The sequence below is a fragment of the Fringilla coelebs genome, assembly GCF_963513975.1.
Source record: "Fringilla coelebs genome assembly, chromosome: 3".
Lineage (NCBI taxonomy): Eukaryota > Metazoa > Chordata > Aves > Passeriformes > Fringillidae > Fringilla > Fringilla coelebs.
Genome location: NC_140030.1, coordinates 74078208 through 74101226, shown reverse-complemented (window position 1 = coordinate 74101226; position 23019 = coordinate 74078208). Strand labels below are relative to the sequence as shown.

The following is a 23019-nucleotide window of genomic DNA, read 5'->3' as shown; positions in this document are numbered from 1 at the left end:
TGCCAGTAAGACTGATTAATATGACAGAGTGACAATCTAAGAGGTGAATGCAGTTTTTATTGCTGTGTCATCTGACAGCTTCAAAGAATTTGTGCATTAGAGTTTTCCTCACATGGAAACTATGTTGGCTGTCAGGGAGGTTTCTGTCTCATTAGCTTACTTATTTTGTTGTCCATATTCCAGTGCTCATGTTCATTCCAAGCTCAACCTGACCAACTTCTTACTGTTTTGCCTATCCTGACAAAAGTCAGTCCTAAAGTTAAAAAAACTTGCATAAACCCCCCCAAGAAACCATTTTCTTTCAAAGGAAATAAATGTAAGAGTTCATGTGTCTGCCCAATTACATCAATTCTAAGAGCCATTCCTTTCTAAGCATAGGAAAATTAATAACCTAGAGACAGAAAACTGTGTAACAGCTCTGTGACTTTTTATTTATTCTCATTAATTGTTGCATTTTCCAGATGTTGCTTTTAGTGTTCACTGAAGATAAATTACCTGAAGTTGAAGTTGTGTGAGCTAGCAAGGAAAAATTAAGATCCAGTTGAATGTTTCCACTTACATATTTATTACAAAATAGTTAGAAGTTTTCTAAAAGTATTTTGTATTAGGCTTATTGCACAATGTGGAGATTTGAGATATGAAACCAGTTATAACAGAAGGAAATCAAAATGGATATCATAAAAAGTGAGGAAAGAACATAGGCAAGAAGGGGAAGAAAGTATTTTAAAAGCTTGTTGCCTTTTTCCGCAGGGGTTCCTAGGAAGTAGTTTGTTGTCCTGCAGAACTGTGGCTAATCTTCCATTCTGAAATTTGCTTGTATTTGGCATTAAAGGAGGGGCAGGAGAGAATGATGCCTGCTTGCCCTTAATATATTATGCCTATATTGGACACTCAGAAATGGACTTCAAATTAATACATAGAGTTGCCTAGGGAAAGAGCCTGAGTAGAAGTGGCCCATTAATTGAAAACCACTGAATTACACAGAAAAACTGGAGCTTTTTGCCTGTTACTAGCTCATTTCAGCCCTAAAGACAGCGTTTCTCTCCAACAATTAGTGAGGTATGAGCCACACTCAACCATGGTAATTGCTTGTGTTATAAACACTTGTAAATGCAGTCATCAGCTGTAGCTGGAGAAGTCAAGAGAGTGGCAATCAATTGTTGAGGTATATCCATGTCATGCCTAGAGTGTCTGCCATTGTCATGGGCTAAAAACTACAACAGCCTGTTGGAGATCTGTGATGTTCTGGCACAGAGGTTTGTTAATCCAGAGTATCTGAAATGGAATTGGCTTAAGCCCTAAAAACGTCAATTCGAACCCTGAAAGGAAAGTGGAAGGCACAAGTATTGATTTTAAATGTCTTCAAACATCCCAACGGGCTATCAAATCAGCACAGGGATTCTGTCAATGGGAACTCAGTCCATAACAAGTGGCAATCTGTCTCTGCTAAATTTTAGACAAGTTCAAGTCCAGACATTTTTACTGTGAACTTTCTACTTTGGACTTATCTGTGGGTCAGCTCCCTACACAATGAAAAACACTACCATTGTTTCATGACATCTACAGCAAGTCCAAATATTTTATGTTAGCCATAGATCTGCCTTTTGGGCCTTGTAAAACCTGTGGGTGCTGAAAGACATGAGCTGTTAGAACAATTTTTGTTTGGCCTGTTCTCTCAGCAAAGTGGTGCAAGGCAGTTAAAAAGAAAAGCATTGCATGGAATTTTAGTAAGAAATATTCAGATGAAGACTGGAAGCTTCCAAAACACAGTCTTATGGCATTCTCAGATTTTTGGGTTGACTTATAGCTGATTCACTAAATGTTCCCTTTAGAGTTCAAGAAGGAACTTAATTAGCCTGAGTGAACTGTAATTTCTGATTTGTATTTTACTCTAAACCTAGCATTGTTAAGAAACTGCTGGGGAACGACATCCATGAGGCACTGTCACAACTTGTTATATGCACTACTGTTATATTTTAAAGTGTAGGAGGCAGCTCTCTTTACTTCTCCTTCATTTGCTGTTGTTTTTCTGTCAAGAACCACAATAGTTTTAGAGTAGAATTCTTTCCGAATATTGCTTGCAAGATACCCTCTGGCAGCTGAAAAACTCACAGCTTAAAAACTACTGAATGTTCACATCACTACAGCCAATCAGTAAATGGTTGACTTAGTTCTTAATAAAGAACTTATTATTACTTTTAGCAGCAATTTTTAATGATACTCTAGTCTTGATTTATCTGTTACAAAAGAGGGAACAGTACTCTTCAACTTCTTCATGTTCTTCACCAGTGAACAAAATCACTCTTCATACTCTGATCCTCTTTCTTTTCCTTGCCCTGCTTTGCCTTGCCTGACCTAAATTGGTAAAGGAAAATTGCTGTTTTCTTTCAGTTCTTTCAGAGTTGTCCAAGATGATTAAACTTTCCAGACCTCCCCACACTGCTTGTATATTATGATTCATTCTTAATTCATAGGCTGCTGGATCATGCTAGTGATAGAACTGTCCTATCTTTAATAATCCTTTTCACAAGGATTTTAATTTATCTTCATTTTAATTTTACGTATTAGTTCAAAACCTTAAAAAAGATCAAGCACTGCCATTTCCAGCTTTTTCCTCCCACTACAGGAGAAGACCCTCCCATCCTAAACCATTAGAAAAAGAGCTCTGTTTTACATCCAGTTGATGTTCTTTATCCTCAGGATGTTCCAGGGCTTTACTGGACCTCCACTGTGGGAGGGAAAAAAAAAAATCTGGTTTTTGCCAGGCTGATAATTTCTATTTTACTGCATGTGTTAAAATTTGATGCCAAAAGATAGTAATCTTTCCTGACCATTTTTAATTATATCACATTACTTTCTACAGCAAGTAAATGACAAAATAGTCCTGCTTGAAGTTCTCCTTTAGTTTTCAGACATGCACTCCTCCACCTACCCACAGTTTTCTATGGTTTGCCAGACATCAGATTGCATAATCATAAAAACATCAATAAGGTCCATAAATCCTAAGAGGAATGTCAGGTTAATGATCTGTATTTTAGTGACAGATGAAAACAAATCATGTAAATCATGTTAATGCACAGAAACATATTAGACTGGATCATATCTAATGACATAATCTTTCTGGGAAATAGATAAAACTTTCAGTCAAGACAGTCTGGTTCTGGCTATGGCTGCACTACAATTGCTGGGTGGTATGTAGAAGATAGGTCTTCCAACAGGGTAAACAGTAAGAGCAGCCAGGCGTTCCATCATCATTCAGTGACCTGATAGTTAGGAGAAAATGTCCATGTTCTATGCAGAGATGCAGTTTTTTTCTTCTATCAGGATAAGTCAAATAACCAGCTATCTACCCTTCCAATAATGGAATAAGCTTTGTTTGAAAAAGAAGAGAAAACCAGTTATATGGACTGTGGAATTCTACTGCTTCATCTGAACAAAAAAAGTTCTGACTGTTGTTAATGTAAATACAGACTGTGGGAGGACCATGTAATGTTCCCTGGTAGATCAGGTTATGGCTAGTCATGGTTGCTTAAATTTGGAGGGATTTTTAACTGGATGATTTATCACATATGGATTCCACATTTCTTATTTGCCAAGCCATGTATCTCTGAACAAAATTGTTGAAGAGACTGGCAGCTTGTGCTACAGTTCATGCATTGCTTAATTATTTTCAAAAAAATCTTGGCTCTTTCTGTAATTCTGTAACGAACTGCCACATGATACAGGAACTTTTTGAGGCTTCATCAGCAATTTTAGTGTTCTCCATTTGGTACAAAAGTAAGAGAAATTCAGCTCATACAGTGACTTCTTTGTGATGGGTGGAATTCACCCCCAAACCTGTGCATTGGCCACATGTCTGCAGTGAACCTGTTGCATTAGTCTGAGCCTTTACAGCAGTGTCTGCTTTTATGGACTGTTAAGGTCCAAGGTTAATGCTGTCATCCATGGATCCTTAACCCAACCCTGTCCTTACTGGGTTCTTTTGTTAGCTACAGTTCCCACTGTAGAGCCTCCTTTCCATGCAAAGCCCCACCAAGGGTCATCAGAGCAAGAGAAGTTCTTGTAGGCACATCATGTTGCTAAGGTACATAAACCCACTTCAAGATCTTCTCATCTATACCACAACTACTGTCTTACAACTGGCTTGCTTTACATTTTACTGCACTCTGTACATTGTGCTCTGTCATCTCTCAGATCAGACTGCTCCAGACAAATGTTAGTTTCCCTGCACTCTGCAATGCATAGGAATGACTGCCCAGGAATAATGTTAAGTATTGTTTCCACAGTGCACTAGATTTCTGTGTTGCTGGAGAAGAAGCAGTGGTTGAAGAGACAGACCACTGCTTTTCATTAAGCAATTTTTAATACCTGTTTTAGTTTAAAAACAGCAGGCTAAGTATCTGCACTCATCCACAAATAAAACTATGTTTAAATACAATTAAGGCTGTAAATTAAATTTCAGATCTTAAATTCTCTTGGTCAAAACACAAGAGAAAAGAGAGGGCAAAGTTTAATAGCCCAAACTGGTTGAAAATGCAGTCTTCTGTGGAAAACACATGACTTAATAGAGAATTTGTTTTTTAAATATATGTATTTTTATCTAAAGAAGTGCATCTTCAAGACAAAAATTCAGTTAAAAATATCTTCAAATAACTGAATGGTTTTGGCTCAAAACTCAAAATCTTGACATTACATTATAATGCCTTGTTGGAGCTGTAATTTTAAAACTTCATTAGTTATTCCTTTTTGAGTGCTGGGTCCTTAATATATGCAGAACATAATAATCTCCCCATTTTATAAACTCAGACATTTGAGGAATCTTGTATTGTGTGGTTCTCTGTGAAGTTCAACACAAACAGCTTTTTGAGGGGTTTTGGTTTTTTTCCCTTCTTTATCAAAGAGAAACACTTTGAATGAAAAACATATTTTTATTCAAATACTTGGTTTTCCAGCAGACTGTCAACATAAAATTTTTCAACCAACTGTACTACAGTCATAACAAGCTATGAAAAAATTTATGTTCTTCCATTTAAACAGTGTACCATTGCTTGTACCATTACTTTCCATTGAGATCTAAGTGATATTTAGACTTTCCAGATTTGTTCTTCAGTGAGTAAAAACAACTTATCAAAATGAAAGAACTTTTATTGGCCTCTATTTGAAGGAATGATTAGGTGCAGTTTTTGTGGGACTGGAATGCATTATAAATACATAAATTTCTCCAACACGGGTGACTTTTAATGCCCTTTAATTATTTTCCAGTACACCCAGTTAGATCAGGGTGACAAACTCATTGATATTTGGTCTGGAAGCAGAGCATTATGAGTCAAATTAACTCTTCAAGTGCCTACAAAATCTGAGGTAAAGTTTTTGGAAGAAAGAAAATAGTTCAGAATTGCAAGATCTGTTCAAGTTCAAATCATAGGAAGGGTTTAGTGTTTCCCTCAATCATTAGGCCAAATTTTCACATCTGTATTAAACCAAATTCCAAAAGATGAAAGAACTGGCAAAGACTGATGGTTATGTTTACCTGTGGCTTACTGAATTCATCCACATAATCTGATTCAATGGAGACTTTTAACAGAGGCAGAGGTGGGATTAGTGGCAGAGGCTTGTGACCACACTGTTCTGGTGCAGTTTACTCTTTCAGGCCATCCCTGTGCCCAGTTGTTCTGGCTGGCAAAGAAATAGGGGTGCTTTCTCTTTGTTTACTTGCCTAATTGGTTTGGGGAGGAGAAATTTAAGTAACTTCTGCTCTTGTTTCCTCTCTGATTTTCCTTAAACTCCCATTATGTAGCTAAAGTCATAATCTCAAACTGCCAGAAGGTAGTGAGAAAATTGCTAATCTCATTGCTCTCCTGTTTGGTTGTCTCTTAGTTTAAGGGACTTACAGTTTCATTGTTCTTGAAGTTTCTTATCAGATTTTAAAAGCAATCTAAGATAATTTTTAGGATATGATTTTAAGTTCCTATGAATTGACACAACAGAGGAGCAGCAAAGCCAAAAATATCAGTATAAATGTCAACGGTTTGAAAGGTCAGTTCTTCCCATTTCCCCACTAATGTCTTTAGTACAGAACAGTGACTTGTAATGTAGTCACACATCCTGTAGTTCATCCCTTTGGCTAAACAGTCCAATATAATAATAGAAAATTGCTGTAGGAGGCGATGATTTAGTTTCAGCAGGCCTGAAGCCTCGTGTTACTCAGAGCAGTGTAAATGGGAGTGACTCTGCTGCAGTTACAAGGCTAATACCACTGGAAGACTTATGAGGAGAGAGGGGAATCAGGCCTGGAGGGTTTATTTAATTTTTTTTAAAGTTTTTCTTTTTATGGGGATGTTAATGGTACAGGACTGATTATGGAGTTAAGGCTTCTCTTGGAAACACAGAGCACACTCATTTCTTAAAGTAGCTAGTATGTAGTGTATCAGTCTGCTGAACCAGTGACAATAGGACAGTCCACCCCAGTCCTGCTGCTGTTACATAGGTGGAATTCTTCTTGACTTTAATGAATGTGCTGTCAGCACATGGGCTCCTCTACTCCATTGGTATTGCCAGCTGAAAGGCTGAATAAGGTATTATCTCTTTATTATCATTATGTACAACTCAATTGTCACCAGATGATGTGTTTTGCACACTGAATCATATTTATATTTAGAAAAATTGAATATTCAGAAATACCTTCACACATCAGAGACTAGGTCACACAAGTAACCATGGTGCTAAGGATGTCGTGGTGCACTTACCTTTCCAATATTCTTGTTAAAATGAGCCTGTGTGGCTTCTATATAGAGCACCCCCTGTCGACAGCAAAGCTAGAGAGAAAATACCTTGCTTCAGGTCTTTTAATTCCCTATATGATTAGGAAATTTTGTGAATCAGAACACTATATTTAAGCTTAATTTATCTTTTATTTCATACCTACTTTTATTGGAGCTTTTTTGCAATATTATCATGGTCTCAGTTATTCATCCTCCAAGTTGGTTGCATACAGAGAATTCCTATTATGTTTCAAATCCTTTCTTTGCAGTCTTCTTTCTCTCCTGTCAGCAGCTGACCTTCACTGCCTGTTACTCAATTTTTCACTAGATATCATTGTGCAATCTCAAATACTGGTTAACATTTCTTGTAACACTGATTTGTCATCTCTCTAATCTTTCATCTTCTCCTTTCAACTAAGACAGACAGAGGCACAAACTGGAGGCTTTATGAGGAGAATAACCAAGAAATAAAGGCTGTTGATCCTGCTATGAGTTTGCAGGCTGTAGTCTGAAAATACAGCGACCCCAAAACCAAGCTGAGAGTTCTTAGGAGCAGCCAGTTGAGCAGTGATTGCAAAGAACAGGAGAGAGAGCTTGACTCCTAGATTGAGTAAACTTGGAAAGGTGTCATTACCTATCTGGGTAGGATGTCAGAGACTGTATCAGAGACACCTTGTCCAGCTGTGTTATCCATACTGAAGGATACCAAAATGTAGGAGCAACTAGGTGTTTGATGCTAAAGCTAGTGAAATAAATTTTCAGCATTAATTCAGTACCCTTCCAAGTAACAGTGCTTCCTAAATAAGAATGCATTAAGTTAGAATGCTTCCTAAGTAAGAATCCATCACCTTAGCCAAAGCTGTGAGTTGTTTTGTGGAAGTTCATTTGAGTTTTTCAAATAAAACTCCATACAAGTGTCATAATGTCAATGCTCTTGGTCTGACTGACTAGTGCTCAGAGTCTTGGCCTATATTTTGTGCCAATATCACTTCCTCAGGATATCATTGTGGAGACTTAAGCAGCCTACAAAGTATTGTATGGGAAAACATCTGACGTCAGCTAGTGGAGGGAGACAGTGTGGTTTCATTGCTTACATTCAGGGCAGCTAGCCAGGAACTCCAGGCCTCTAATCCTGGCTCTGCTTTGGGCAGGGCTGTCACAGTCTGGACAGATCAATGCAAGCAGAAGAATGGTTTCATTAGAGAGCTGGTTGAGACAGCATCTGGTACAGGAATACAGAATACAATATGGAGCTTTACAGACTTAGGCAGTATAACAGGTGGAAGTGAAGGAAAAGATGTATTGACCAATTGAAATAGTGGCATTTCTCTAAATGAAAAGGCACCCTTTTTTTCAATTCTGCATGCCTTTTGTTTTGTTTGTTGATCTCAGTGTCCCAGTCATGTAAATTGTGACATTGGATTTACATCTTTTTTACTGGCAACTGATTGATAACTTTAAAGATTCCTCCCCTTCATTCTGCAAACTATACCTGTCATTGTGTCATTGTAAAATATGCATGTAGAACACAAGCAGAAGAGGATAGACTTGACCCTTGATGCAAGGGAGAGCCTGTGTCTTCTGCATGTTACCTTCACGAAAATGTGCATACATGTATGAGGCAAAATTGCTAGTGTTCACGGCTATTTGCCATGGGACTGTAGTGTAGTTGTTTCCATGAGAACCAAGGCAAGCAGGTTTGTAAGTACCCAGGCTTTTCCACTCCTCTTTAGTCTGTGTTTGTTCCTCATGATTAATGAAAACTAGTACTGCTAAAGGCCCTTGTGAAGTACATTAATTATGCCAGTGGTTGACTGGTTTGGCCCCAAATGCTTTGTAACAATAGGCAGATTTAATTAGCAACAGTTCTGATTGCAATGGCTTCACAACCTCCTGGGAGCATCATGCAGTGAGCTTCCTTTTGCATTACTGTCAAGACATTAAACAATGTTTAATTTTCCCAAATTAAAAAGAACACAAAGCATACAATGCATTCTATGTAGAAACAATAACAGAACTGTCTTCACATAAGCGATGATAAAAACGTTTCCTTATTAGGTGACTGAACGCCAACATTGCTCTTTCCTGCGATGCTCATTGTAAAAGTTAAATATTTATAATCTGTTTTATTCAAACAGTACTGCCAAAATCAGTCTTCCGGATTTTCTTCCTTAGTTGTTGAAAGCTTCAAAGTAAATATGGCTTGAGGTACTTGCATAAATCTGTGTGAGAAGATGAGATGGGAACAGGTCTGAAAGGGCTGGAAATACCAAGCAAACACCTTGAAAAATTACACTTTGGGAAACCCGCTCTTTACTTTCACACACAGTAGGTTGCTGGGATTTTTGCAAGCTCTTTACTATTTATCCAGGTCATTTGTGTGGCATGTTAAACACTTAAAACAGTGATCTTCTGACCATACAAAGTAATCATGGATTGTAAAAGATTAAGGATCCTTAGACACTTTAAAACTCTCATTTTACTAGTTCAAAGGTCTTTGCTACTATGCATTATTTAAGAAGCCTTTAAAATTGTTCTGAATATTCTTGGGACTAAATTTTCTGCTGCTGATCCCTACTGTATGCATTGGAATGGTTCCAGTTCATAGAAGCAGAAATTTTGGCCTGGAATTTTTCAATATGATTGTTGGTCTCCCATTCTTCAAAGGCATAGCAATGTTTCATTCTCACATCATATTTAGCATTATCTACTCTTCAGAAAACTGGGTTTTTTTGAAAACAGAGATGAAAGTGGGGTGGAATTGGAATTTTTATTTTTAATTCAGATTGCCCCTGTTTTTTTCCAAAGTTTGAAGGTAAAGCCAAGCCAAAGATTTGTCTTTGCTCTTGAAACCAAAGCACAGGCTGAACTGTTTAACCATGGCCATATGACAAAAGAAAAAAAGAAAAGAAAGAGCAACATAAAACTATATTAAAAGTTATTGGAGTCGAAAGAATTAGTATTAGAATATTCTTATTGGCTTTTACTCTTCTTTGGCTTATCCCCTTTATTGCACACAAAACTTTGCCAAAATCAGTAAGCAGTCTTCTTTCTGAATCCTGGAGTTCTCCTGTTATGAGTACTGACATCCAACGTGCTATATAAATAATGTGCTTGGATATAGTGTGCTGTGGGGCAAAGACCTGTACAGCCTTTAATCGGAGATGAGCTTTTGGCTTTACACAGGGTTAAAGTAGTGCAGTTACCTTTTGACCAGGCTTCATGGTCATGTTGTTGAATCTCATATGAAGGACAAGAGCTCTGGGAGCAGCATAATCAACAGATGATACAACCTTAGAGAGGTTTCTCTGTTAAAAGATTTCTCATTGCACAACACAGTCCTTGTAATTAGAGACAAGCAATAATATGAATGCTCATTTTCCACCTGCTTCTTGCCTTTTCTTCGATGACATGAAGAAGAAAATAACAGTAGAAAAGTTTTTGATTCATCTGTCATAGGTTAACTTTTAAGGGTGTAATTATGTTCTCAGTATTACTACATTTTTTTAAATTTTCAGATTGTTTAAACCAAATGGGTTTTAAGGGTACTTATCTGAAAGGTAATGGCAATGGTAGCACAAACTTTTGTGTTATGGCTGTCGAAATAGCTGCCTGAAATATTGAAGAAAAAATTGAGCATTTTTATTTCAGCAGCCTGTTTAATGTCTGTATTCCTGCTCATTGCCTGAGGGCTAAATTCTTACCATTCTGTAATGCCCATCCAGTCTGCTATGAATTAGACAAAGGTGCAGACAGTACTGACCATTTTGTAAGATACTTCGACGCATGTAAAGGAGAGCTACCAAAATTCAAAATAACATTCCCTTATTTTTTTTAGCATATCTGCACATTTTTAAACTATGCATCTCAGATCACATTCCCATAAAACAGACAGAAATCCTCCTGGCTCCTGCTGGCTTCTGCAGCAGTAGCGAGAGTTCTGTCTGTAAGGTGGAAATGAGTTGATACTTAGAAAATTGAATGTTGGTGGAGTGCAGTCACCTCAGGCAGGAGTTAAGCAATAAGGCTGGAAAACATTGCATGGTGCCAACAGCATTAGCAGTGTGAACCAGTGGCAGGAACACGACACAGGCTGCAGCCAGAGATGCCACTGTATGTCTTTGAAAGGAAAATTGAGTGCCTAAGGTCAAGTATCCAAAGTCATATCCACGCTCTCAGTTTCCCAAATGAGGAAGAGAAACAACTTCTGTTTCATGGAGGAGAAATGCTAGACGGATAAACATTCGTGTAAGATGGCTGGGTTATTTAAATGCCAAAGCATGAATTTAGGCACCCCTGTTTGCCTACTTTGTTTTTTAATTTTTAGTGAAGCTATTCAAACAAATATGTATCCTCAGCTTACCTGGCAAAGAGTTTCATTTTCACAGCTCTATGGAAAAAGTGAACCAGCTTTATTTTCACTTCAAATTTCTCTTGAAAAATGAGAGATTTTTCCACTGGCAGGAGACTCACATTTGCTGGTCAATATACTCATAAAGAAAGAATGATAGCTTTGCGCAATTTTGTTTAATGAATGAGCCTTCAGATTGCTATAGCAAGCTGGCCAGCCAGCCACTCTGTTTGGGACAAGTCAGTGACTTTTTTGTTTGGTTGGTTTTGCAGTTTGAACACAGTGGGGCTGCTCTGCTATGGCAGGATGAGGCAGCCATATGTAACAATAATAGGTACCAGTATTTCCTCTTATGTAGGAAAACCAGATTTCATTCCATTTGGAAAATAACTGCTTTCAGATGTATCCTTGCAGAGTGGGGCAGTCGTTTGCACATTATCCACTCTCATGTTAGGGAAGTCAAGTTAACAAAGCCTAGCAAGAACACCTGGAGATGATAATCCATGCTCTTCCCATTAATTGAGCAAAAGCAGGATGAGGGATCTCACCTCTTCAGAAGACCAGATTTTCCACTCTCATTGTGAATCCTGATGCCATGACATTGACCATTTGGCTTTAAATGATTTTTGATTTGTGTAAAGGTACTTTTTAAAGATCCATTGAGGAAGGTAGGGTGTAAACAGTCCTTGGATTATGCCTGGCACTTCGCAAAGGTTTGCTATCCTTTTCACACACTGCTGTTAAAGATTTACCAGAAGTATGCTGCTTTTGGTTTACTGCACTCTGACATTTCATGGATGGTACAATAAAATATTTAAACTGGGAAATTCAATGCAAAAATTTGTCTGTAATGCAAAGTACATCTTTGAAGTAACTCCTATCTGTAATCTAATGTATACTCCATGTTTCTCCCCTTTTTATCTACTGTAGAAGTAAATGCTAATATTTAAATGTTAAGAATTGTGTCATGTTTATAAATGAAGACTAATTTCTGTGTGAGTTTTCAAGTTGGGACTGATCTCATGCTACTGTTTTATTCAATCTGAGTAGGAATGGTAAAATAGAGAATTACATTTGGTGTCAAAGTAGATAGTTTGATCCCTTAATCTCTTCAATGGCAGCGAAGAGAAAAAGGATCACAAGTGAATAGCTGATTAATTTAAATTAGTTATAATTCTCTGAGAGGATAAATCTGAATACTTGAATAATGCTTCTCATCTGTTTAACCAAGAAGTTGGGCTAAAATAAATAAACAAGCAAGCAAAGGAAGAATCAAATAGAGTGCTAAAATAGCAGGCTTTTTGAGGCAAAACAGTTATTTTTCTTTTGCAGTGACTGTGGTTACAGTTTTTCTCAGTAACTGTGGTTACAGGATTTCAAATCTTAAGAAAATAAAGAATTGCAGAGGTATGTGCAAACACTTCCCTAAACCAGAAACTTTAAAGAAAAAAAATCCCAGCAGAAAAGTGGGTTCGGATTTTGATTAAAGAGCGTGTCATCCCATTACATTTCAGACCTCTGTCTTATGGCCCCCCAAATTTTGCCAGTTGGTAGAACAGAATTTGTGTGTTTCAGAAAGCTTGATTTGATATGGGGCTGCTTGACTCAGACCCAGGGTAAAAGCTGAGTTGGTGTATCCCAGTAGATGATACTGATTATGATTGTACTCTTTTCAGGTAAAGCTAAATGGGGGCTAGTGGTTTCTGCATTTTGAATATTTTTTTCAATGGGCTCAGTACATTTTCAGAGGATTTTCCTTGTGTATTGTAGCGTCTTTGCATATGAAACCACATAGATAAATGAGAGCATCTGTCTGTGATTTATCCTTCTTTGTTCAATGGACTAAAATACATAAATTAATCATTAGGGCTGTGTTGAAGCAATGAACTTTTTGCTTTTTGAGCCACAATCATCAGCCCAAGCTCCAAAAGTGCAAAATAGTGATCAGCTGTACGCTGAGAGCTCTCTGAAAATGCACACAAGGGGCCTGCAATATTTGGTTCCCACAAGTTTTTTCACAAATGAGAAAGAATATGGGTAGGAAAGTTGCCAGCTTCCTCCAGGCTTTAAGAACCCTCATGCTGATGCGCATCTGAACCTAATGTAAATCAAAACATGTGGCACCAGATGAGCATGAATGCTGTAATTTAGTCCTAGGTTTTGGTTGCCATCTAGATGTTGGGTCTAAGGTTGAGTGTTTACTAATGTTACCTATTCCTTCCAATCAGTACTTGGTCCATGGACAAATATTAGACTTAACTGGAAACATACTTGCATATGAATATATCCAGCTGAGACCTGATGTACTGTCCATTGAGTTTAGTAGGTATTTTTCCATGAATTTTTACTGAGGGAAGCCTGGCCCGCATACATACTCTTTGTTTGATCCAGGTTAATAAACAGCCTTTATAAGAAGCTAGCAGCATGAGCAAATTAATTCTTGCATTTTTTGGTAGCATTTAGCTGTACTTGATTTCAGTTAGAATCAAGGTTATTTGAAAGTGTCAGGAGGTGGCGGGCAGATACATTTTTGTAAGAACAGGTGTCCTGGTTTGAATAAAAATAATCTTGGAAAAGATTGGTGTGAGATGCCCATGCTCTGGCTATGAGGGAAAAGGAAACAGCTTACTTTACACAAAGGGTAAGAAGGTGGCTTTCGAAGTGCATTATACCACTTCATCTACCTCTTCAGAGAAGGAATCTGTCATATTAGAGAATGTCCGGACAAAATCTGGAAACCCTGAAAAAATAGAAAGCCATGGAATTACATCTCTCCTTCACTAGGATGAAATAATTTGGGGAATTTTGGTCATTTGTATTCACTGTGCTTATAGCAGGAACATAATTGATGGATTCTGGGTGATGAAATTGATCATCTACAGGTGAAGAACGTGTTAGTTTACCTTGAAGGGGTGTGTTTGCTGGAGTTGGATTGATGGAACCACTGCTGTAGTAGACCATTTTGCCATTCAGTCAACTTCAACTCCTCTGCAGGAAGTGCATATCTTGAATAGAAATTATCCCACTTCCCACTTTCCTTTCTAATGTGAACATTTTGGTCATATGTGGAAATACAATTTGGTGTAATGTAAGTGCAATTCCATTCAATGAAACTTGAATACTGTGAAAACTAGTTAAAAATATAAAAACATATTGTGATCAGTTTCCTTGGGGTGTATCAACTTCACTGGTTCAAAGAGGGTTCATCCTAAGCAAATGGATCAAATTCTTATTCTCATGAGATATGAAATTTCTTGGACAGTTTCATGGGTATCAATGAAATGAGTATTTATCCATCCTAATCATGGTTTATTGAAATAAACTAGCAAAAAGTTTCTGTAAATTAGTACTTGAAGTGTGCTTAAATTAGGCTTAATTAACTAGGACAGATGATTTGAGGAACACTCTGATTAGCAGAAATCATCATACAATTTAGGTATGATTACATGCTTATATTCTCTCTGTATATCTTCCCAGAAATAAGGTACAACTGGAATATTAGCTGCCTGTAGGGTTACACTGTAATCCTCTAGAACTTGCTTATCCCTTTTGGAAGTATTTTTGTTCACAGGTTTCTTGTTGCCTATTTTCTATAGGGGACACTGAGCTTCAAGCCCTAATAAAAGATCCATTTACCCTGAAAACTAGGCTGCCTAAAATGCCCTTTCATGGCCCATTATGATAACGAGAAAAGGAGGGAGAAGGAACCAACTGAAAACAGAATTTCTTGGAGTGGATTCTGTTTGTTATATGCACATTGTGGGGTTAAGGAAGTTGGAAGGAAATGTTTGTATAGCGGCAGGAAATGTTAAAGTACCATACAGATGCCTCCGTAATTTTCTGCAGATTTGACAACTTGTTCCTTTGAACCATACTGAAATTTAGACATAAATACAGCTATTTACATTTATGCAAAAAAAAAATTACAACTCAAATTATTTGTAATTATGAAATTCCACGCACTGGGAGAAGTTGTGATAAGATACAGCCGGAAAACTGCTTGATTTTCTGAAATAAGGAGCATGTTACAAGACTAAGAAGATGATTATCCTAACATACATAATGCAGCACTCAGTGTTTTAGATGTGCAACAGAAAAATGTACAGTTAAATAGATTATTCAGGATGATTTTTCCAGAAAAATCACTGCTATTCTCCTCTAGGACATTCCCTAGTAAACATTAATTAACATTTTAGGTAGCCCATCACAGATGAGTAAATGGAGTCTTCAATAAATAAGGATAAGTGTTGCTTCCTATTACTATTGAGGTATTTTTCTTAAAAATGAATGGAATTAATCTAATTTTTTTTGTTAACTGAAGTTTCCTTTAAAAAAAATCTTGTGAATTAACTTGATTTGTTGAAATCCAGAGTGTTTTCTTAGGGAGGACTGGCAGAAAAAATTGACCAAAGATTTTATACAAAACATGAAACTTCTCCTCCAAGTTTGTCATTAGCTGAAGTGTGTTTCTTATTGACAGAAGATGCAGCGTTTCAGCTGGTTGTTTGTAATGGACTGTAAAGACAGCTTGAACCAGAACATGAAAAATGTATTTAGCAACTAATCTTTAAAGTGAAGAGGGAAGAAATCAAATAGCACTGCAACATAGGAAGTGTAACATGCATTACATGTAAAGCATTTTTTTAAACTCAGTCTTAGTTCTGAGCAAGAATTTTACTTGGTCATTCAAAAATGGCCACTGGGTGGATGGTACAAAGGCTCTCGGTATAAAACTGGACAAGAAGGTGTATTGCCTTATATGACTGAAATGTCTGTTTTGAATCAGTAATGCTTATAAACCTAAATTAAAATGTAGTTTGGGTAGGAAATGCAGAAATGTTTATCAACCTGAAATAAATTACTAAAGCTAAAGCACTGACTAACATGGTAGACTATGCAGAAAGGATTTTTTTTAGCCATGTTTATAATTTTTTACTAAGATGCTTGGAAATTATCTCTTTTTTTCTGGCAAGGTAAAATTGAGGGAATTAAGTAAAATAACAACACTGTAAGCACATTCCTTGAAAAGAAGAAGCTGGAGTGTCAGTGCTTTTCTGTTCCCAGAAGGAATGTTATTGTAGTAACACATTCCAGAGAAAGTTTGATGCATTTTAATGAGTAAGGTATTTACCCTACTTTTATTGTGGCATAGATCCTTTTCCATACTGTTCATTTTATGAACTTCTGGCATCCATCTGTTATGGTTCCAGTTCATAGTTGTTGTCAGATTGTTTGGACAAACTGTCAGAGATTTTCTAAGTTAATGACATTTATCACTGGTTCTCCTGGGAAATGAACATTTGTTGACCATGACTCTTCTGACATTACAAAGGCAACGATTTTCAGCAGTATGGTAGCTGTTGTGATAAGAGCTCTTAGCATCACAGGGCTGCAGTTGCATCTTTCCACTAGTCCTGTTGTAAATAATTGAAAGAAAAGTCTGAAAGTGGATGAATGGCTGCCTTAGACAGGAAATCACACAAAGGATTAATGTTCTGGTTCTGGCAGGCAGGATTATAGATAAGCACTTTAGACCAGTTTTCCTTTAGGTAGGATTAGTATTCTAGTGGGGAAAACAAACAGGGAAGTAGTAATGGTAACACAAATGGTTGAATCAAAAGTGTACAAGACATTAGACTTCAGAAATTACTTTCTTGGGCAGATGGCCTGATAGCTGACCTGAAGCTCATGGGCCATTGTATAAGGGAGAAAAATGATAAGTTATTGTTGAATGAATTTAATGAACTCTGTTTAGCAGATTTGTCATACGACTCAGTGATTTGGCTCATAGAGAACTGACAGATGTAGTGTTTATCATATTATTTTTCCCTAATTTGTTAGAAATAATCTAGATTTTATCGGAAAACTAATTTAAGCCCAGTGATAAGTGTTCCTCTGCTTGTTAAAATTTCCTATCTGTAAGGGAAACATAAGAAATTAAAAGTTTCAAGAAGGGGAAAGTCCTTTATCTTTAAACCTTCCTTTGATTACTGTCTGCTCTGTTTCCAGTCTCACTTCTAATGTTAAGTTCAAGCAGTCTGACTATCCTTCCTAAAGCTATAAGCCATATTTTCAGCCCTCTTGTGACATCTTCCCCATAATTCTGCTTTTCTGTGCCTTTGAGATTTAAAACCTGACATAAGAGAATAAAAAGACCAGAAGAAACATGACTTAAGTGCAAAAGATACAAATTTCTGGCTTGAGCAACAGCTTATAGAAAATCTTGCCTCAGCAAGTCAACCAGTAAAGACCAGTTATTTAAGTCTAACACTGTCACCTAAATCACCTTAACAGAGGTGACTGCACTGGCCCACGAGTCAGCAGCACGGTCCTTCATGGGTTGTTTCAATCAGTAGAAACTAGAGCTCCACAGAAATTAGAGAGCACAGCTTATGCTCACAGCTGAAAAAATTCACATCTGCTTCTGCACTGGGAATTTTCCATCACACCAACTCTGTTTCAGGTATATTTTGCTTATCTGGAGGACCTGACTATGTGGTCTTTATATACCAGTGTATTTTCTAAACAAAGTTGGGAGCATACAAATGTATTTTTCATACAAAAATGTGTTTTAGGGAGATAAGAATACCTGCACATCTGCCATATTCTGTTGCTAGTTACAAGGACATAAACCAAGAGAAGGTCACAGTAATGGCATGGTCCCAAGGTTTATCAGTATGAAAGAGACATTAATTTAGTGGAGTAAAAAAAGTAATTATTTCCTCTCTCTCACTGCAGCCGCTTCACCCCAAGTGGTCTTTTTTGCCTGATTGTATACAAAACATAAAAAGTAAACAAAAAAGCTAAGTGAGGTGTTTTCTAGAGTTGTTAGAGCTTTTTATTTGATATTCATTATAATCTAGATTCACTGATAGCAAAATTTATTTTGGCTACTCTAGGAGAATGTTGGTGACAGATTTCTACTTTGTCAAGCTATAGTTATTTTTGTGAAGATTTCAATACGCAAATAATGCCTATTTCCCTTTTTAAAAGAGTGTTTCTGTCCCTACTACAGTGATTCTCTAAGTACACTTTATTATCTAAACACTGGAAATTTGAGAGGTATTCAATCTCTGTTTATGTCAGTGGGTAGACCAAGACAAAAGCATGCAAAATCATCAACTTATCTAGATACCCTGTTCAAATACTAAATGAAACAAAAGAGGGAAAAGAAAATCAGGTGAAGATCTCCATCTGTGCCTTGTGTAATCAAGCTAGAAAATTATATTCTCTTTTACATGGATTGGAAAAAAACACGCTGTTTTGTAAACCAGGCCATTGTACAGATGGCCATTTAAAGTATGAAGCTGTTTAGCTTCCTTTTCCCCTGCCACTGAAGTCTTACTGATTTTGGACATTTACATATGTAAAAAACTGTCAAGAAGCAGTATTATTCTGTGAGTTTCTATTGGTGCCTACAGTTTGCAAAGCATTTTCTGAACTCTGTGGATAAAAGAAAACAAGATTACCCTAGAGCTGAAATTTGTTAAAATGCGCTAGAATATTCAGTCAGGATTCAACTTGTTCTTTGTGCACTGAACTTTTAAAAGTCAAAAAGTAAATCCTTTAACTGGTTTGAAAGAAGAGCAAATATTACCCACTTTTTTTTATTGTAACATTAAAATTACTTTTATTTAACTGTAGAGAATCTGTTACTGATTGAAATTTTACTGGCTTGAAATTTTCCTGTTAGCAATTTGAACATCTGTAGAGTGCTTAATATTCTTGCTTTTCAAATATTTAATATTTTTCCCTACTGGATAGTGCGTGAATTATTTAGAAATGTATTTTTTAGCAATCTAAATTTCACATGATAGGTGATTTTAAAGTCTCTGGTAAAAAAATGCCTTGAATAAATAGTCTTTCTTATTTTAGGTCTCTGAAGTTTCACGTGTACCAGTTTATTAGTGACCAAAAATCCTCAGCAGAGGTGTTATTTTATTGATTGGTGTAAACTGACAGGCCTTCTCAGGCCCTGTGGTTTCTGCTCTTTCCCCCTTGCCTCATAGTTTCATGTAAAGGCTGAGAATGTATAGATATGTAAGTTCTTCAAACATTCAGAAAGATTCAGACATACTGATTCCATGACATAAAAATGTATTCCTCTCGTGGGTCTTTGCTCTCCAGAGCAAATGATACATTGCCAACACCAGAATCACCAGAAAAGAATGTGGAAGAATTCTCACTGTGTTAAGAGGTTGTTTAAAAACTGGAAAGAACGAGCAGAATATAAACATCCAAATGAATATCTAGATGAATAATTCATTTAAGGAATCCTAAGCAGCTGGATTTTTACTATTGCCTCTGAGAAGAATCCATTCTTTACTGACTGTGGAGTGCATGAGGATTTTTTTTAAGGTCGCAAAGTATATACTTGTCCATAGATGACATCAAGTATAGGAAGAGGAGCATTCAAAATACTATTAGGACTATAAAATGAAGCAGCTGCATGAAAAGGAAACTAAAGTTTTTAACAAGATATAGCCTAAAACGATGTAGCTGGTAGTTGAGCTGTAGCAAGCCTTCATGAAGAAAATCCTTATATGCAATCAAAGAAAGGTATAAAATCTGTTTGATAAACTGAGTGGGCTCTTTCCAGCTATCTTCTTCAGTACTTTTTCTTTTCCATCCAAAAGCATCGTCATGTGATCAAGAACTTCAGTCTGCCCTGGAGGAAGCAAAGCAGCCCCAGAAAGACAATGTGTTCATTCCAGAGTGTGCTCAGGGTGGCCTCTACAAACCAGTGCAGTGCCATCCTTCCACAGGCTACTGCTGGTGTGTCCTGGTGGATACAGGACGTCCCATCCCCGGTACCTCAACCAGGTAAGGGAGTGCATGTCCAGTTCTCAAAAGCTGTGTTAAGAACTTATCCTAGTGTCCATGAACTATTGTGTAGATTTCTATTGCTGGTGGAATTATGTCATAAAGGTTTTTTATAAAGTGAAATATTTTGAGATATCAAAAATTAAGGCCAGATGGCCATGGGCTCTTTCACTGCAATGGCACAGGCAGTTTGCCATCCTAGTCCTCTTCTTCACTCCTTTCTTGTGCTAGGAATCCAAGACTTGCAGCATATAATGAATAATCCCAGAGGAAATCTTACACTCCTAATCCTGAATATAAAAGAGGCAAGTGAGATGGTCTATGAGACAAACCACGTCCAACCTCAGAGATGCTTAGTTATTTTGTTATTTTTCCAGCATCCTTCTCAACTATTTCATACGATGGTCTTTGATGGAACAACTCCTCGGGAACCCATAGCAAGGAAATATCATTTTAGTGTGTTATTAATAGAAGGTTGGAGCTCAGTCATCTCAGCTGAGCCGGATACATGGTAAATTATTGTAAGCCACATAGTGCAGATGTAGGCAAAATACATATCAGGTTCCAAAGGATGTTATTTAGGTTGGTTATTGAGGTTTGGCCTTGTAGGAATGCTATAGAAGCTCATATGGAGCTGGCAGGCAGTATAGGTATCTTGGTGCAATCATAACTCTTTTATAACTTAAGCAAAATCTTTTTTATCATTTGCATAAGGTTTGTGAAAGAAACATGCCTTATAAGCTGCTTGCTGTAAATCCTCCCCTTCTTGGGGAGGGTTTTTTAACATATTCTTCAAGGTCTGAGTTATTTCTAGCTGTTTATACCATAGTCTCGACTATGTCAATTACAGTGCCATCTGAAGTAGACTTTATGATCTTAGATGTCTTTTCCAACCTTAAGGATTCTTTCATTTTATCACTTAGAGTCGCTGTTGATCAACTGTTTTTGACAAGTTGAGGTCCATAAATTGTCAAAACATAATAGTCTGAATTTGATGCTAAAACTGTAGGATCACTAGACATATTTTATGAGGATCTAAAGATGACTTCTAGAGATTCCAGATACTCCCTTTTACACTCTTTCTCTGTTCCCCACCCCTAGGTTTGTTCACTGTTTCTTCTTTTTAGTGCTAATCCTTCTTTGAATTATTGCCTTGAATAATTTTATTTCCTGTTCCCTAATTTGAGTCCAAATCATCTTTTTGTGCTCATCAAGCAATGGGGCTTCTGCTGTGGTTTTGTTTTTGTTGGGTTTTGGGTTTTGGTGGGGTCTTCTTTTTTTTTTTTTCTTTTTTGTTTTTTTTTTAGTTAGGGTTTTCTTCTTGTGGGTTTTTGGTTTGGGGTTTTTTTGGGGGAGGGTTTGTGGTGTTGTTTCTTTTTCTTTTTTCTCCTTTTTTTGGTTTTTGTTTTTGGTTTTTTGTGTGTGTTTTAATTCTTATTGATATAATTTTATTATAGAGTCACAGTATAGCTGAGATTGATAGGGACATCTGGAGGTTTTCTGATCCAATCCCCTTACTCAAAGTAAGATCATCTATAGCAGATTGCTCAGGACTATGTCCAGTTTATTTTGAGAATTGCTAAGAATAAGGATTCATAGCCTCTCTAAGCAGCCTGTTTTAGTGTTTGATCACCATCATAGTTAAAAATAAGGTTTTTCTTACCTTTACATGAAATTTTCAGTATTTTATTTTATGCCCACTGCCTTTTTTCCTACTACTGGACATCAGCAAGAAGATTATAACTTCATTATTTTCCTCTCTTTGGATACTTAGAGACAACATTAAGATCCTCTTGTGAGCCTTCTCTTTTCCAGGGTGAACATTGTCAGCATTCTTTCCTTACCATATAAAATGCTCCAGTCCCTTAATCATATTCATTGCCCTTTGCTAGACTCAGTGTGCCCATGCCTCTGTTTTTAGGGGAGCTCAGAGCTGGACACAACATTGCAGATCAGTCTCATTCTCCCATTATGAACGAGAGGACAAAGGTCTGACCTGACAGCAGTACTTTTCCTAGAGCAGCCCGGGAGGCTATTGGCCTTCTTTGCTGCCTACTCAGCATCCATCAGAAATCCCAGGTTCTTGCTTCAAAGCTGCTTTCCAGCTGGTTGACCCCATACTGTACTGATGCAGGGAGTAAATCTGTGCCAGGGGCAAGAATTTTGCATTTTTTTTTAAACTTCATGGGAGTCCTGCTAACCCATTTCTGCAGCCTGTTGAAGTTCCTCTGAATGGCAGCACAACCATCTTTTGTATCAGACACTTCCTCCCAGTTTTGTGTCATCTGCAAACTTACTAAAGTTGTTCCATGTCCCATTGTACTGGTCATTAACCTTGTTTAACAATAAACAAGCTTTGGGGCACTCCACTGGTGACTGGCTTCCAGCTGAAATATTTCTGCTCATCCCAACTATTTGACACTGGCTGTTCAGCCAGTTTTCAACACACCTCACTGTTCTTTTATCTCCTACGTACTCTATCAGTTTGTCTATGAGAATATGCTCAGAGACAGTGTTAAAAGCCTAGCTAAAATTAAGATAAATAATATCTGCCCATCTCACCATATCCACTGAGCAGTTACAGAATCACAGGAAGCTGCAGTGTTGGAGAAGTATGATTTCTCTTCATAACTCCATCCTGACAACTCTCAATCATCTTGTATTTCTTCATATATTTTGAAATAGTTTATAGGAGGATTTACTTCATCACCTTTTCAGAAACTGAGGTGAGGATCTCTGGCTTATTTGGCTCTTTCTTGCCCTTCTTGAACACAGAAGTGACATTTTCTTTCTTCCAGTCCCCAGGAACCTTTCCCAGTCAGTATGACCTTTCAGATATGAGAGTGGCCCACAAATCAGTCAGCTTCATCAGCACTCGTGGGTGCATCCCATCAGGTCCCATGGAGTTATGTATGTCCAATTTGTTCAAACAATCCCTGAGTTGATCCTTCATGACCCAGGATAAGTCTTCCTTGCTATAGACTTTACTATTGCTCTCAAGAACCTGGGATTCCTTGGAGACTGGTCTTACAAGTAAAGACCAGGCAGAAGGTGCCAGTGAGTACTTCTGCCTTCTCTCTGTTC

At 37.3% G+C, this 23019-nt stretch overlaps 1 protein-coding gene across 1 annotated transcript in view; it reads left to right on the top strand.

Moving 5' to 3' along the window:
• The window catches only part of SMOC2 (SPARC related modular calcium binding 2), a gene marked incomplete at both ends in the record, with an annotated part of 136958 nt that overhangs the window by 76071 nt on the left and 37868 nt on the right, over window positions 1–23019 (top strand). The window contains one exon of the mRNA XM_084202185.1: window positions 19749–19935. Within this exon, the coding sequence (XP_084058311.1) occupies window positions 19749–19935 (187 nt within the window). The remainder of the gene's footprint in view (window positions 1–19748; window positions 19936–23019) is intronic.